At 33.8% G+C, this 18008-nt stretch overlaps 3 protein-coding genes across 3 annotated transcripts; 1 reads left to right on the top strand and 2 right to left on the bottom strand.

Annotated features, from left to right (window-relative positions):
- Positions 1–7507: 7507 nt before the first annotated feature.
- LOC110716113 lies at positions 7508–8551 on the bottom strand. The gene is made up of 2 exons (XM_021894747.1): positions 8018–8551; positions 7508–7930 (listed from the first exon to the last, which is right to left on the bottom strand). Exons 1-2 carry the CDS (start codon positions 8549–8551, stop codon positions 7508–7510), a joined length of 957 nt encoding a protein of 318 aa, XP_021750439.1.
- Positions 8552–13058: 4507 nt separating this feature from the next.
- LOC110716142 (transcription repressor OFP5-like) lies at positions 13059–15951 on the top strand. The gene has a single exon (XM_021894774.1). The coding sequence runs from the start codon at positions 13876–13878 to the stop codon at positions 15022–15024; it is 1149 nt and encodes a 382-aa protein (XP_021750466.1). The 5' UTR covers positions 13059–13875; the 3' UTR covers positions 15025–15951.
- Positions 15952–16922: 971 nt separating this feature from the next.
- Positions 16923–17669, bottom strand: LOC110716112 (pentatricopeptide repeat-containing protein At4g18840-like). The gene has a single exon (XM_021894746.1). The coding sequence runs from the start codon at positions 17667–17669 to the stop codon at positions 16923–16925; it is 747 nt and encodes a 248-aa protein (XP_021750438.1).
- Between the last annotated feature and the right edge of the window lie 339 nt (positions 17670–18008).

Here is an 18008-nt window from a genome sequence, read left to right as displayed (position 1 = left end):
GTTGGATTAAATATGTTGTAAAAAAACTAAGAAGGAAAGGGAAAAAAAGGTGGGAAAATTGTTAATCAGGAAATGACAAGTGTCATTTATGGTTTCGTTTTTAGTATAGGTTATAACTTTCAAAAAAAAAATGACATCATCAATGCATTTAGGCGGGAAAATTTTTATTGAAAAAACGACACATTGGCAATGATGATGTCAACAACTACTGTTTTAGTAATAGTTAATAGATTTTGTAATATAAAAAATATATATTTTAACATTATGAAAATAATCTTTTTAGATTTATGTATAAAAAAAACCAACTAATTTAAAAATTTTTTTAATAAAGTGATGAGCCTAAAAATGCGGAAGAAGCATTAATTTTAAGGTTTGCCCAAAACTCAAACTAAGAGCAAGTTTAGCCCATTTTTTTGAGTCTTAAGATTTATACTTAACAGTTTTTCCCATTTTTATCAAAAATCTCAAGGAAGTCTCAAGTTGAGTCTTGAAATTTCAAGACTCAACTTAAGACTTGAGATTGGGACCCACTTTACCCACTTCATTTTTTTTATTATCCCTTTTTTTTAACACTTTTCTACAATATGTTAAATATTTAAGTTTTAAGGCTAAAGTGATAAATTTGTGTAAGGGCCTGTTCATATTTACTGAACTAAGCTGAACTAAACTGATTGGAGTCGAACTGAACTGAAAAATTAAAATGCATAAAACTGAACTGAACTGATTAGAGCTGAACTAAACTGAACTGAACTGAACTGAACTAAACTGAAAATAAGTAAATATGAACAGGCCCTAAGTCTTAGTGAGTCTTAACAAGAATTTGATGACATCATTTTTAATAGGGACCACGAAAAATGATGTCACATCCAAGTCTTAAGACTTGGGCTAAACTTGCTCTAAGAGCAAGTTTAGCCCCAAGTCTTAAGACTTGGATGTGACATCATTTTTGGTGGTCCCCATTTAAAACGATGTTATCAAATTCTTATTAAGACTCACTAAGACTTACACAAATTTATCACTTTAGCCCTAAGACTTAAATATTTGACATATTATATGTAGAAAAGTGTAAAAATAAAAAAAGGGATAATAAAAATAAAAGTGAGGTGGGTGAAGTAGGTCCCAATCTCAAGTCTTAAGTTGAGTCTTGAAATTTCAAGACTCAACTTGAGACTTGATTGAGATTTTTGAAAAAAAAATGGAAAAAGTCTCAAGTATGAATGTTAAGACTCAAAATGATAATGTCACCCCAAGTCTTAAGACTTCGGGCTAAACTTACTCTAAGAGGGAAAAAAAATCATGTTGTATCGGGCTCAAAACTTGCCCAAAGCCGCATAAATTTTTGCCAGACCAGACTACTTATTATTTTGTCTAGATTTTATATCATTTTTTTTAGGGATAGATTTTATATCATTATTAAGTGAGAGTTTATTAACTCTGTCTTAATGTTGTATTTTTCAAATATCTAATTTTCAAAACAAATACTTGTATAAAATTACAAATATATGACAATAAGTTAACGTAATCAAAACTTACATACAAATTTTTGTATGTGGCTGACCACATGATGCGGCAGTATTTACTTATAAGGTGTTACTTGTATTCTGGTGTTACTGGTTTTGGTCAGTGTGTTACTTGTGAGTGTTACTTGTATTCTGGGGTTACTTGTAGGGTGTTACTAGTTTTGATCATGGTTACTTATAGGGTGTTACTTATTTAGTATGGGGGTTTGGTCAGGGGTTACTTGTAGAGGTTACTCAGAATACAAGTAACACGTACAAGTAACTTATACAAGTAAGGGCCTATTCATATTTACTGAACTGAGCTGAACTGAATTGAACTGATTGGAGCTGAAATGAACTGATTGAAGCTGAACTGAACTGAAAAATTAAAATGCATAAAACTGAACTGAACTGAACTGAAAAATTAAAATGCATAAAACAGAACTGAACTGAATTGAACTGAACTGATTAGAGCTGAACTGAACTGAACTGAAAATAAGTAAACATGAACGAACTGAACTGAATTGAACTGAACTGAAAATAAGTAAACATGAACGAACTGAACTGAACTGAATTGAACTGAACTGAACTGAAAATAAGTAAACATGAACAGGCCCTAAGTAACCCAAAATACCAATAACACCTACAAGTAATTCCTGCCGTACTGAAAAACCTTTGAAACTTATATGGTCTACTTAACTCTTTTTTATATATATATTTTTTTTTGAAAGCTAAAAATTATTCTCATTTGGTCTAATCTTATTTGACTTTAGCATGGTATATTGTATCATTATTGTGTGCGGCAGCTTTAATACTCGTATGAGCATATAATTTTGGCATTTGAAGGAATTCCCACCTAAAACTTTGATATCCCACTTGTAATCTAAACTCTAAAGCTTGAAATTTAGCTAAAGTTAGTAGAATCTTGGATTCTCTATGGTAACAAAGGAATCCTGAAGCTAAGTGATAAAAAACACAAAGAAAAAGACAAAATATTGAAGAGCTAATAAAGCCAAAAGGCAAAAGCATAACTAACCAAAGTAACACCATATATTGATCCTGATAATTGTCTTTCCCTGTTTCTGAATATAGTACCTATATTTTAGCCCTTTGCATTATTTGAAAATTAATGGCAGAATCCCTTAAATTTTCGAGTGGAAGGACTATTTGATCATTTTTTATCTGATACTCCCCTCTCGTTTTTTTATTGCAACACTTTCTTGAAACTGCCAGTTTTTATTTTATTTTATTTTATTTTATTTTTTTAATTTTATTTATTTTTTTTTTAAAATGAAAATGCTCCCTCTATTTTTATTTTGTACATTATACCCCCTCCGTTTCATAATGTTAGTCCTATATACTATCTTGGGCGTTTAAAAAAGTTCTACCCATATTGAATATATTTCATTTATAACTTGATTTTTTTTTTTATTAATTGGTTGTGGATTGATAACATAACTCTAAGTAAGGAAATATTTACCTTAATTTATGCAATTATGACTCGTGCTTTCCTAATAAAAAATCAAAAAAGTTAAATAAGGTAAACTAATCATGAATTTTGTTGTACTTTAGTGTTAGATTCCAAAATATATTTCTTTTCTTATTTTATGTGATTGATTCCATATGGGACTAACATTATGAAACGGAGAGGATACTTTTTTTTAAGAACTTTTACATTATACTTTGTATAATAACATTTTATTTTCTTTCTCTTCAAAAAAAAAAAAAAACCCAAAAACATTCATTTATTTTATCATAGCAAAAAAATTAATAAAAGTCTAATTGATGCATTAAAAAAATAAAAACGGAGGGAGTACTGCTTTGTTCACCTTATTTTCACTTATTTCAGGATTAATTAGTTCAAATAAAATAAGTTCAGGAAAAATAAGTTCATATAAGTTGTGATAAGAATTCAAGTGTGTTCTATTCACCTGATTTTCATTGATCTGAACTTATCTGAACTTACCAGTCTTAACTTATTTGACCTTATTAAAACTTATATTAGTTGTAATTTGTACTTGGGTAACCCTTATCAAAACTTATCAAACCTGATCTGAACTTATCTTCACTTAATTGAACTTATCTTCACTTAATTGAACGTATCTGAACTTATTACGCCTGAAATAAGGAAAATAAGGTGAACTAAACATACCCTGTGTGTTCAATTCACTTGAATTTTACTGATATGAACTTATCTGATCTTATCTAAAATTATCTTAACTTATCAAAACTTATTTGAAATTAACTGAACTTATTATAACTTATTATACCTGAAATAAGGGAAAATAAGGTGAACAGAATATATCCAGTGTGTTTTATTCACTTGATTTTTACTAATATGAACTTTTGATCTTAAACTATCTGATTTTATCTGAACTTATTAGCCCTTATTAGTTTTTATTTTAGTTATAAGATGTATGTATATATGTCCATTAGAGATTATCATATAAAGCACAAAGCACAGTCAAATTATGTTGGTTTGTGCATGAGTTTAGATATTTTATGATAGATAAAAGAATATTGGCGTATTTATTTTGATATACTACGGGCCTGTTCATATTTACTTATTTTCAGTTCAGTTCAGTTCAGTTCAGCTCCAATCAGTTCAGTTCAGTTTAGCTCTTAATTTTCCTCTCTCATAAAATATTCATTTCAGCTTAATTCAGTTCAGTTCAGTTCAGTTCAGTTCAGTTCAGCTCCAATCAGTTCAGTTCAGTTCAGTTCAGCTCCAATCAGTTCAGTTGAGTAAATATGAACATGCCCTACGTATGTTTAAGAAATGTTCATTATAGTTATATATTTTTCTTTTGAGTACTAAAAGGATATATATATTTATGTTAATATAATTCAAAAGTACTACAAGTAAATTGATTAAAAATGATTACCATTGCATTAAAAGTAGCTATGACAATGCTAGGGTTTAGCCCTTCGTGTGGAACAAAAAAAAAAAAAAAAAAAAAAAGTTGTCTGGAAAACGATTGGGGAAAAAAAAAACAAAAAATATTATTGAAATATAGTAAGGAAAAAAATTTACATATATTAGATTAGATTTCCTAGAATATAGCTAACATAAAGGAAAAAAAAGGATTGGAGGGAAAATCTTGCACCAAGAATCCACCTGTGTTATTCCTAATGTTTATTTTAGTACTCCCTCCCATATATAATCAATCACATAAAATAAGAAAAGAATAACATTTGGAATTTAACATTAAAGTACAAAAATTGTTCATAATTAGTTTTGCCTAATTTAAATTTTTTGATTTTTTTGGAAAGTATTAGCCATAATTGCATAATTCATGGGTGATGGGTGGGATTTCCTTACTTAGGCCCTGTTATGTTCACCTTAAAAAAATAATATTAAGTAATAATAATTTTAGTTCAGTAAAAATAAGTTCAGTTCAATAAAATTAATTTCAGTTCAGTAAAAATAAGTCCAGTTTAGTAAAATTCAGTTTTCTTAAAGAAGAATTATAATAAAAAAAATCAGTAAAAATAATTTAAGTTCAGAAAAAATAATTTCAGTTCAGTAAATTAATTTCAGTTCAGTAAAAAATAATTTAAGTTCAGCAAAAATAATTTCAGTTCAATAAAAAAAATTTCAGTTCAGCAAAATTAAGGTGAAGAGAACAGGGCCTTAGAGTCATGTCATCAATCAACAATCAATAAATTTAACTAATTAGAATTTAAACTAAGTTTAAAATGGAATATATATTCAATAATAGGAGTATATCTTTTTGAAACACCTAAGGAAAAAAATTATTTATATAAATTACTACAACTTCGTATTTGTTTATAGATGTCGTATACATTTAACTACTTGTATCTAACTTTATTATCAAATTATAACAGATGAGATACGTTAATGTAGAGTACAGAAGATTTCAAGATGTACATTTTAAAGATTAACGTTTTAAAAAATATCTGATTTATTTAAAGTTGTCATTATTGGGTTTTTTTTGAGTTGTTTAGGCTACATATTCTCTTTTAATATAATTCTTGCTTATCAATTAGGGAAATTCCCATTGATACACTCCAGGTATTGACTTTTCTCAGCGGTACCACATTTTTTTTTTGACTTCCTGCTGATACTCTTGAGGTTTTGACTTTATAATTGACGTGATTAAGTTTGTTAATAAGACGTTAATAACTTATTTTATTCACATTTTAGGCTTAGTAATAGATGAAATGACTAATATACCCCCATTTTTGTAATCATTTCCCTCCAAAATTTCCCCCTTAATGTTGCTGTTATTTCCCTCCAACTTCCCAACCCTTATTCTCTCCCTATAAAACCCCACTTTCCCTCTTCTATTCTCCATAAAATTTCCCCTCCATTTTTTCGAGCTCACCTCTTCTTCTTTTCTTTTTATTTCTGTTAGTCCCTGCTGTTCTGACATGGCTGGTTCTGCAGGCAGTGGTTCCTCTTCTGGCAGCAGATTTGGGAGGTCCATGTGGGTGAGACGAATTCAATGCAATTGTAATCCACCAAGACTTGCTGATATTAGGGTGTCTGACTCAATTTCGAATCCAGGGAGGTCATATTATAAGTGCAGGCATTGTGGTTTGTTCATGTGGGTTCCTGAAGATCAAATTATAGCCAATCATGAAGAATCATCCAATTTGAGAGTATTAAGAGAGGAATTTATTGATTTCACAGACAAAGCATATGAGTTTGCAAGCTATGTTTATATGGTTGTTAGAATTGTTTTTGTGATGTATCTTATTTTACTGTTTGTAACCCTGAAATGAGCATTGTGTATTTAGTTGCCATGTACTTCAGAGACTAAGTGTACTAGGAACAAATTATAAAAGTAAGGTTGTATTTTCTTGGTTTTGAATGAAAATGGAAAAATAATTTGCATTTTGATTGAGTAAGGTTGTATTTTCTTGGTTTTGAATGAATCAATCATTGAGATCAACTAAAATCAACAAGCTGAACAAAATGGCATCAGTTGCCAACATTCATTAAAGTCTGGAATATCATTCAAAATGTGGCCACCATTCTTAATATAGACAAAATGGCATAATTCTTCAACATTACCATGTAAGTTCAGCAAAAAAATCCAAAACATATAGAGTTGACTACAAATTTTGACTTTCTATCCAAATCACCAAAAAAAGCATTTGCTACTACTTTGCAAAATAGAACACTTGCTAGCTTTGAGAGTTTCCTTGAGACATCTGGATTGGTTGGCTAGGCAACTGTGAGGCTGTCAGCACTGTTTGTTGCTCAGCTGAGGGTCTGCCCTTCTTTCCCTTAGTTTTTTTGGTTGAAGCTGCTGCTTGAGATGCTGAAGGTTGAGTTGCTGCAGACTGAGATCCAAGTGCTTCAGATTGCTTTGCTGCCTTAGCTGCCTTTGCTGCATTACTTTGGTCTCTGACCCTAGGGTTCTTGATGACAACAGGCTCATTTGTCTTCAACTCTTTTCCTGTTAAGCCTCCCTTGCAGGTTGTCTTATTATGCTCAAAGCAACCACATTTGCTGCATTTCACTGTTTTTGACCTTTTTCCAGGTTGCTCCTCACCTTCTTCCCTCTTTCTGTTCCTGCTTGGTCTTCCAATTCCCCTCTTCATCTTAGGAGGCATGATGATTCTACCTGACTCATCTGCAGGCCATTGCTCTGTGTCAGGAATTGGGTTGATGCAGACACTGTAAGCTTGCTTATAAGTCTTCACAGAGTACCAGGAACTGACAAAGTCATGTGGGTCCAACTTGGCATCAATGCAAGCCCTAATGGCATGCCTACAAGGCACACCTGTCAGTTGTCATGCCCCACAAGAACAAACTTTCTTGTTTAAGCTGAGAGGAAATTGTGATCTTCCTTCATGAATTTCATATTCACCTGGGCTGGACTTGAATACTCTGCATTTTGAGCTAGCTTTTCCTATTTCTTTCACTAGCTTCACAATTTTTAGATTTATGTCTTCATCATTCCAAGACTTTGCATTCTCCATTCTTGTTGCTATTCTAACCATACATACCCTCCTTATTCCCGCACAACATTATCTTACTTAGAAAAACAAACCAAATCAGAATAAAATGACAATGTTAATACAGTAAGAGGTGGGTTAATACCTTCTAGCAAAGTCAAAATAGGCCTACACCTATTCACCCCTAGAGTAGAGTTGAAGCTCTCTACAAAATTGGATGTATTGGAGTCATTGCAAACATTTGGGTCAAATGCATGCTTACTCCACTTAGACTTCTCTCCCAATTCTGCAAACCAAGTCATGCCATCATCTCCTCCTGCTTTTTGCAACTTCTCCATAGCTTTCCTGAATGTGAAAGTTGAAGAAGCATTGCATGCTCTCCAGAATAGAACATACATCATAGGGCCTGGAAATAGCTTCTTGTAGTTTCTACTTAGATGCCTATAGCAGAACCTCCTGTCAGCTTTTGGCCATACTTGTTCTAGTGCAAGTTCAACTCCCTGAAACAATGATTACAGCATGAGCATTTGTATGTTTGCATATAAAAAAAAAAGAATGAAAATTTGAAAAAAGCAACAAACACTTGCCTTTTGCCTATCAGAAATAATAGTCCAATGCTCTCTTGATGAATCTTTTACAATGTTCAGCAAATGCCAAAAGAAGTAGGTCCATGACTGCTTGTCTTCTTGGCCAACTACAGCATATGCTATGGGGAAGATCTCATTATTGCCATCTATTCCCACAGTAGAGAGCAATACCCCCCCATAGTTACCTTTAAGGTGGGTTCCATCTACACCAATTAAAGGTCTAACACCCCTTAAAAAACCTTTCCATTGTCCAGTGAATGATATAAAAAGGCTTGAAAATTGAAGTTGTTTAGGGATAGACTCTGTTTCATTCCATGCACAAAAAGCCTTGGACTCTGGGTTTGTTTCTATGCACATCTTAGCATACATTGGCAGTAGTCTATATGACTCATCATGCCCTCCAAACAACTGCTCAATCACATAGCTCTTTAACCTGTACAAGGTTGACTGCCTCATGTAGATGTCATATCTCTGAAAAAGGAGTTCATTGAGTGCTTTCCCAGGAATGTCTGGGTTAGCCCTGATGTCTTCCATGACTTTTTAAGATGCCCATTTCACATTGCAGATGGGGTTGTAAGTCTCTAAGCCCCTGCAAGTGTGTATATTGGGCCATATTTTCTTGATTGCCCATGTTCTGCCATCTGCCAGTCTGCTGGCATGCAATCTCCAATCACAGCATTCAGATTGGCAAACTGCACTGTATCTCTTGTTGTCAGCATACTCTACATTGATGGCAAACCTTTCTTGAACAGCAAAATCTTTCAGAGTGTCCTTGAAGTGAGCCTTGTCAGTAAAAATCATCCAAGGTCTGAGTGTTATTTTACCAAAGTCAGCATCCTCATACATCTCACCATTCTTGTACAATCTCTGAAAATAATCCTCATCATCTTCATCATCAAAAAAATCAAACCATTTTGATGGTTTCCAACTGTCCTTCACTTTTGGAATCCTAGTTACTTGTGCTAGCTCATCTGCTGGAATAGAACCCTTTGGTGCAACATCTCCATCAGAATCCTCATCTTCTTCACCAATATTGAAACCAGTATTGGGTTGTGTCTCTACAGACTCAGAGCTGTCTACAACAAAAGTCATCTTTCTTCTAATTCTAGAATCACTTGTGCCTTGCACCTCACCCACATTGTCCCCAGCACTACTGCCCTCACTCATATTTACATTAACCCTAGAAACTGATCCTTGCAGCTGACTCACTCTGTCACCAACACTTAGCATCCTTTTCTCAGTCACAGTTGATCCTTTCACTAACCCCTTTCTTATAGCTGTTGATCTAGGAACCTTTTTCCTAAACACAATTGTTTGTGAAGCATTTGTCAATGGGTCAGCATCAGAAGCATTAGGTGTGTCAGTTACTGCCAAAGGTGAAAATCTAGGACTCCTTCTAAGTGGTAAACCCTTGAAGACTGTGTTTGGAGACTTGGGAGATGGTGGTTGCATTGGGGATGTTTTAGTTGTAGCTTTCTTCTTACCCTTTGCTGCACCCTTAACCTTCCTAGAATTCTCTATATTTTCCATACTTTTCTCAAACTCTTTTCTACCCTTGGTATACTCAGTAGCAGATTGATTTGTTTCATCTTGGGGTGACTCATAACCCTCAGTATACCTAGGTGGAGAGGACTCATTATTATGGTTGATATCCTCAATAGAAAGGGGAGGTTCAGTTTGGGAAGGGTAAAAAAGGGGAGGTTCAGTTTCAGGAACAAGTTGATCTGTTTCAATTTGAGGGGGTTGTTCATTTGAGGGTGCAGTATCAGAAGGTTGATCAATATGGGGTGGTTCAGATTGGGAAGGTGCAGCAAAAGGTTGTGCAGATTTGGACTTGTTCCTTAGCCTATTGGTCATTCTATTCAAGGCACTTGGTTTCTTAGCAAAACCTACCCAAATGTGATAAATCTCACACTCACCTAGGGTGTGAATCATCTTAAAAAGATCAGCATCATCTAGTAAAGGGTGATTCTTTTCATTGAAACCATAACCAAATGATGGGTTGACTATAGGAAACTCAAATTCTACTGCAGCAGTGTCCTCAAAATCCACAACCAAATCAAGCAAATTACATCTATCTAAGTCAACAGCAAGATCAACATGCTTATCAAAGTAATGAAACCTTAACACAACATCACCCATTCTGCAAAAGAAGGTAAACAGTATACACACTTACAACATGCATATAAATTCAAAATCATATCCAACAATCCACAACATTCAAATAAATTCCAAATCAGGTATCCAATTACCTATAACATGCACATAAATCCCAATTCAGGTATCCAACAATCAATCAAATAAGCAAATACATTCCAATTCAAGTAAATCAATGAAACAGGATCATGCCATTTCATCCAAATTAAATACATACTCTACATAAATAATTGAACACACATAATCACGCACCTAATATACCTGAAAAAAAACCCTAAAATCGCACAAATATACAACATTTACATCATGAATTTAACTTAAAATCGCAAAGAAAAAAGAACATCACAACTGCACCAAATCATGCAAAAATGAATAGTAGTAGTGCTAAAGTACCTGAATTGTGCTAGATTATCCTCTAATGATTTTGTAGACCAAAAAGATCAACGCAATTCCCTTGCAAAACCCTTGGACTTCGTCGTGAATGATGCAGAGAGCAGAGGAGAGAGAGATGAAATTTGAACAAGGAGTTTGTTTTGTGTCAAATCGACATAAATGGAAGGGGAAGGGGTTTAATTATGGGTGATGGAGGGAAGGATTAAAAGGGGGCATTTTAGTCTTTTCACCTAATCTCAGCTTTTAACCTAGAATTACTAAGTTATTAACGTCTTATTAACAGACTTAATCACGTCAATTATAAAGTCAAAACCTCAAGTGTATCAGCAGGAAGTCAAAAAAAAATGTGGTACCGCTGAGAAAAGTCAATACCTGGAGTGTATCAATGGGAATTTCCCTATCAATTATCTTATCTAATCTATTAACTATTACTAAAACAGAAATATGATGACTTCATCCGCTCTCTCAAATGTATATGTGTCACTTTCTCATGAAATTTTTTTCCGCCAAATGCACTTATGATGTCATATATATTTTGTTTTGTTTGTTTGTCTTTTTTTTATTTTTTATTTTTAATCATTTTCATTTCAATCTTTTGACTGTGTCAATAAATAAATAAATAAATTTAATTTTTGGTCGGAATAAATAAATTGATATCTAAATTGGCCTTTATTTTTTATATTTTGTTACTCTTGTAATTTATGATGATAGCTGCATACCTTTTATTATTTAACTTATAAGTATATATGAGAAAATAAAAGAAGTGAAAAAAGAAAAAAAATTGTGGAATTTTTTTTTTGGACGCAACACGTGTATTTTTGAAATAATCAAAATTACTTTAGTATATACTATCGATTATCAATTGTAATCAGTACATTATAACACGATTAATAATTTGTTATCTAAATTTTGCAAAGAAAAAAAAAAGTTATGACAGTATTCTTATTAATTAAGAATAAAAAGTTAGATTTTCAAAATAGCTTCTTCAATTTTTTGAGTTTAGGATTCCCCAAGTAGAAAATTTATATTTCTCTTTCAAAATAGAAATCAAATAATATGGAACATTAGAGCATCTTCAACGGCAAGTTACAATACATTGTCGCTTGTTTTTTCCGTCGGATTTTAAAACTACAAAGGTTTAAGCTATAAAGTTCCACATCGGTTGGCTACAGTACTTTGTAGCTTGACTCATCAAATATTTGTTAATTTTTTTTATATGTTTAATATTTTAGTCTACAAATAATATGTTTACATTTTAGTCTACAAAAATAATACCAACAAAAAAAAAAAAAAGCAATTTATGACTAAGAAAAATTAAAATGTTTGTTTAAAAAAAAATTAAAATTAAAATGTTTAAAAGAATCATGATAAAGATAGACCCCTAAAAAAACTGAAATACATCATACATAAAATTGTATTAGCTTAAATGAGCTGATCATCCAAACAGGGCTGCCAAGTGCCAATGTTGTTCTAATGGTTAATTTTCTATTTTTGTACTTTTTAAATTGGAAATTTTGTCAATTACTACCGCAAGTTAATACTACTTTGTAAATTACTGCCGCAAATTAAAAAAGTTGTGAATTATTACCGCAAAAAATTTTAAGATGTTGCGATTACTACCAAACCCCCCATTAAATTCAACTATGACGTTATTATATCACTTTAACCTATGGTTAAAGCTATTAACCATGGTCAAACATGGGTTAAAGTCCTTAACCATGACGTCATTATATCCCTAACCCGTTTTCTTTTTTTGGGAGGGGGCTGGTTAAAGCCCTTAACCATGGTCAAACACGGGTTAAAGGGATATAATGACGTCATAGTTGGGTTTAATGGGGTTTTGGTAGTAACCGCGACATCTTAAAATTTTTTACGGTAGTAATTCACAACTTTTTTAATTTGTGGTAGTAATTTACAAAGTGGTATTAACTTGCGGTAGTAACTGACAAATTATCCTATTAAATTTGTAAATAAGCCCTTTTAATAAAACATTGGAGATGCTCTTACTCCATATCATATAACTCATGTTTTAAGTTTTCTGCTAAATAACCTCCCCTATTGCACCCCTTCTTAAAGCCTAGTAATTTATAAAACCTATTAACATAATTAATTTGATCGATGACATTATAATGCATTATTTAAATTTGAGCGACTGAAATCTTGAATCAATTTCTCACTTGCCCAATTCAATCACCGTATGAATCATCTTCTCAAACTCATTAAACCATGGCTCTATTTTACATATTTTATGCTCTTTAACTAACCATGTAATCCTAAATTTATGCCAATGATTGAGTCAAAGGACATCACCCTAAAACCACTATGTTTAATAAAGTTTTACCCATTGGATTAATCCTTTTTTTTTTTTTTTTTTTTTGTGACACACCTTGATTAATCTAGTATAAACCTTTAAATCAATCAATGTCATACTTCCTTCGTTTCTTTCTAAATGCTACACCTTTTTATTTTAGAAATTTTTAATTAGTTGTAACACTTTTTATTTTTTACATTTCTTTCTCTCTATCTCTTTCATGGGTCCTTTTTATTTTTCTTTCTATCTTTCACCTCTTAAAAAATGAGTTCTACGGGGGTATAATTGTCTTTTTAAGTACTAGTAGAGAGGTACATAAGTCTTTTCATGTACTACTTGAGGGGTACATGTGTAATTTCCCCACCAAACAGTAAAAGCAAATTGCAAACATTAATTGGACAGCTCGACACAAGTATTGAATAAATGACCATGTTTTCTCAATATATTTACAAAAATGACATCAAATTAACAAAAATTCGTTTATCTGGCAAATAAACTTGTATTTGCCCTTAAAAATTGTATAGGGGACCGTGAAAATAAAAGTGTAGCAACTAATTTATAATTGTATGGAGTACATATTTTTGAGCCTAACATTTTATTTCTCTCTTACAAAAATTAACCTCATTTTTTTTGTTAAAAAGCTTTTCATTTTTTAAATTTTTTTTTTCCCCTATTATATAGCGTTATCGTTATAGAGGAGGTAAAGACTTGTGTGCCAAATGAGGGCACGCATAGTGAGTCTTCCATCTTCCACTTTACATGGAGAACAAGTGGGCCCATCTTTTATACAAAAGTGGAAAAAGTGGGGGAAATGCTCACAAGAAATAAGGCGGGTCTTTCTTTTAAACCCAAACTCACATCCACTATCAGTAAAACTTAAAGCAACCGTTCTCAACTGCTCTTTCCTCCTTTTCATTACTCCTATTTTCCCATCATTTCCCCTCTTTCCACCTTCACATTCACAGGAAATTAAGGTAAAACACTAAAAACTTTGTAAATGATGAACTGGGGAAGGAAGAAACCTTCTTCAGCTTCGTCGTCGTCTTCTTCCTCTCAGTCTCATTTGATATCCCATGTCTTTCCTCTTTCATGGCTTTCGAAATTCAAGCGAAGCGATCACCCGGGTTCTAAGATGCATAAAGCTAACCAAAAAGAGAAGCAGCAGCAGCAAAGTTTACAAAGGGTGAGGAATTCATCAAGAGCAACACCAAAGCATCCTAGTTATTGCTTGGATAGTAGGTTCTATACTCAGGATAATGATGGCTTTTGGAGGCTTTCGATTAATGAGGGGAGTAAGGAAGGCGGAAACGAGTTTGTGGCTCCGCAGAATTATTTTGGCAACTGTAAATCAAATGTTAAAGAAGGTACAGCAAAGAAGAGGAGCCAGAAGTCTAAAGTTGTGAAGGCTGAGAATTTGCCGGAAAAGGGTGATGTAAGTAAGGAAGCTGAGAAGAATGAAAGTCTGCAAAGGACATATCGGAGGATTATGGAAGTAACAGAGGAATTACATAGGGAATTGGATGAAGTAAATGGGTATCGAAAGTCTGTCGAAAAGGAATTGTCAGATTTTGAGCTTTTACCTGTAATGCAGATGGTGGGAAGGGCTGATGAAAGGCTACTTAGCAATGATTCAGATAAAAACCCGAATGCAGCTCTCAGGGACTTCGGCTGCTATCATCATGAAACAACTGATGGAAATGATCAGAGATCAGAGTGGCAAAAACTGAAAGATGCCAAAATAAAAGAGGTGCTGATGAAAGGTGAGAAACAGAGGAAGTCTTTTCATGTAGGAAGGGGAAGCAATAAGATCAGAGTTAGCTCTCCCAAGACACCTTCCAAGATGGAATCTTGCAAGATAAAAGCACTGGAAGACATGAAAAAAGCCAAAACAAAAAAGAAGATAAAGGAATTGCAACTGGATAATAGAGTAGCAGAATTAGGAAGTTTTGCTGTAGTCAAAACTTCGCGCAATCCACAACAGGATTTCAGAGATTCAATGCTTGAGATGATTATGGAGAAAAGAATCAGAAGGGCAGAGGAACTTGAAGAGTTGTTGGCTTGTTATCTTACTTTGAACGCCGATGAGTACCATGATCTCATCATTAAGGTCTTTCGACAAGTATGGCGTGAGCTGGAAGAAGCCTAGTCTAACCAAAGATTACCAAAGAAACATTAGTTCAATGTTTAACTGTTTTTTGTTTCTAAAAGAAAAGGCAGCTACTCTTAATCCTAACTGTATGTAAATAGTTTTCTGTATCTATGCTTTAACCTTTAATTGTAGTCAGGATGTTTCCTCAGACTAACTTGAAGATGAAAATTGCGTAGATTTCTAAAGCATATGAACTCGTATGATCTATGTGTTTTATATTATACCATGTAATCTACTAGAAAGATCATATACAATAGCCCCATTATCATCAATACATTACCAGATTACCTTATCAGCAACAAGATGGATTCTCTGGGAAAATTTATGATCCAATAGAGCAGAGCACCTGCATCAATAATTCAGCATTTCTTCTGCTGTTTTACAGGGAATCTAGATTTTTCTTTGGTGTGGTTACAAGTTTATGACTAGCGTTTCAGAATAATTTCCTGTCAGACTGATTTGGTAATGACATCAGAACATTTTAACGCGGCACCTCATTTAGAAAGCTTACTCTTTAGCCATACATTCTTTAACATCCAATTACAGCAATAGGTTCAGATACTACTAAATAAGTAGAATTCTCAGTCCAGAAATTTTCTTTTTTGATAATAATTGAAGAGCTGATGTAAAGTCCCACTACTACTACTACTACTACTGCTGCTGCTGCTGCTGCTGCTGCTGCTCCTGCTGCTCCTCCTCCTCCTGCTGCTGCTGCTGCTGCTGCTGCTGCTGCTGCTGCTGCTGCTGCTGCTGCTACTGCTGCTACTACACTACTACTACTACACTACTACTACTACTACTACTAAGCCTATGCAATAAGTTCTATACACGTTTTTACTAAAGTCGGCTAAGATGCAGGGTTTTTCAGTCTTCAGTTCCCATCTTCAGATAACACATAAGCTAGCAAACTGAGATTTGAGGAAAACTAAACTGATCCCACATCATATTATTCCCAGTCAGGCTAATATATACTTTCCTAACATCATTTATTATAGATTTTTGGGATGGGGAAAGAACTGGAGAGGTCTGCGTAAGGGCTGTATGAACTTGCCTGCAAACTGCTTTATGCATCTATAGAAGAAATGGTGGCCCATTATATAACTAGTCAATTGTTCCAGATTGCTAACAATGAGATTTTTCAGGTGGTTTGTCAGTTGTTTTCTACTAGGCAATCTATCAGATACGTAGCAGCATATTTTAGTATGATAGAAGGCATTGCATTGACACACAACCTACAGATTTACCTGCAACAGTAAAACAAGACATCAAGTCTGATTAGGAAACAAAACCTTCGCCCGCTAAAAACTCATGAACAACCCCATCGATTTCAATCATGCTACAGCCAGCCTCCTTAGTTACTCCTTTGGACTTCATATTCCTTCTCACCTCTGCAACTCTTTCCCATTTTCCTTCAGATGCATAGATATTCGACAGTTGAACATAACCAGAATTGTCTTGGGGATCCAGCTTTAAGAGCTTCTCAGCAACATCCCGTGCTAGTTCCATATTACCATAATTTATACAGGAAGACAAAAGAGACTGCCATAAAACAGGGGAATCATGTCCAAGAGTCCTCCCTTTCAGGATTTCCTTCGCCTCCTCTAGTAATCCAACTCGACTAAGTAGATCAATCACGCAACCACAATGCTCAATCGTTGGCTCAATTTTAAACTCATGTATCATCGTGTTAAAAATCTCAAGACCTTCAATCAATAAACCTGCATGACTGCAAGCAGATAACACATTTACAAAGGTAATCTCATTTGGCTTACACTCATCCTCTAGCATCTTACGAAAAATCCCAACTGCCTCCTCACCAAATCCATTGATGCTTAAACCTCCAACCATTGAATTCCATGTGCTGACATCTTTCTTCAACGTATCACCAAAAACTTTCAAAACTTTGCAATCTCCCCACACTTTGAGTACATATCCACAAGCGCAGTAGCTAGAAAACCTTCGATACAAATTCCATTCTTATCAATGTACAAATAAACCCACTCCCCCTGACTCAAAGCTCCAAGATTCGCACAAGCAGATAAAACATTCACAAGAGTATAACTATCCGGATTGATTTTCTCGCGTAACATAGCCTGAAACAGGACCAACACTTCACTGAAATCACCCACATCAGCATACCCTGAAATGACAGCATTCCAAGAAACAACATCCTTAACAGGAATCTCATCAAACACCCTCCTCGCTTCCTCAATGAATCCCATCTTCGCGAACCCTGACACCATAAAATTCCAAGACTCCACATTCCTCTCCTCCATCTCATCAAAAACAAGACGAGCAGAATCCATCATACCCTTCTCAACAAACGCACTCAACAACGCATTCCACGAAATAACATCTCTCTGAGGCATTTTACCGAGCACTTTACGTGCATCTTCAAAACACCCACAAATCGCATACATGCTAATCAAAGTATTCTGAACATACAAATTCTCTCTCATTTCCTCACATTTTTCAACAAGACCATGAACTTGTTGACCCTCATTCAACCCACTAAAAGCTGAACATGCCTTAATAACAAAAGGGTAAGTATATTTATCAGGGTCAGTTGAACTAGCTAACATTTGGGAGAAAATAGTAAGTGCATTTTGTGGGGTTGAGCTATTGGCATAAGCTCTGATCATGGAGTTCCAAGTAAATGAATTGGGATTGTTGAGGTCAGAGAATATAGAATGTGCATATGTTATGGTTTGATGGGTTGGGTTAGCGTAGGCGAAAGCGATAAGGCGGCTATAAACCCATGAACATTTTTTGTGAGTAAATTCTATCCTACTAGTGAGCGAAAAAAAAATGTTCATCATTGTCTCTCCTACTTTTTCACATACCCCACCAACATTTCTCTCTCTTACACATCACCATACTATTATTTAATATATTTTGTTTAATGAAATTTTAGTGCTAATTACAACTATACTATTTTTTTAATTTTTTTTCCTTCAAAAAAAAATAATAATATTGAAAAT

This window comes from Chenopodium quinoa, unplaced genomic scaffold, assembly GCF_001683475.1.
Source record: "Chenopodium quinoa cultivar QQ74 unplaced genomic scaffold, ASM168347v1, whole genome shotgun sequence".
Taxonomy (NCBI): domain Eukaryota; kingdom Viridiplantae; phylum Streptophyta; class Magnoliopsida; order Caryophyllales; family Amaranthaceae; genus Chenopodium; species Chenopodium quinoa.
Note: the sequence above shows the minus strand (reverse complement) of the source record. Positions and strands in the feature narration are given on the sequence as shown.

Excerpts from the sequence above, each read along its gene's own strand:
- LOC110716113 (XM_021894747.1), bottom strand. The coding sequence starts at position 8,551 with ATGGAAGACATCAGGGCTAACCCAGACATTCCTGGGAAAGCACTCAAT. Across the intron at positions 7,931-8,017 it reads TTATTTCTGATAGGCAAAAG|GGAGTTGAACTTGCACTAGA; the intron begins GCAAGTGTTTGT and ends TCATTGTTTCAG.
- LOC110716142 (XM_021894774.1), top strand. The coding sequence starts at position 13,876 with ATGATGAACTGGGGAAGGAAGAAACCTTCTTCAGCTTCGTCGTCGTCT.
- LOC110716112 (XM_021894746.1), bottom strand. The coding sequence starts at position 17,669 with ATGATCAGAGCTTATGCCAATAGCTCAACCCCACAAAATGCACTTACT.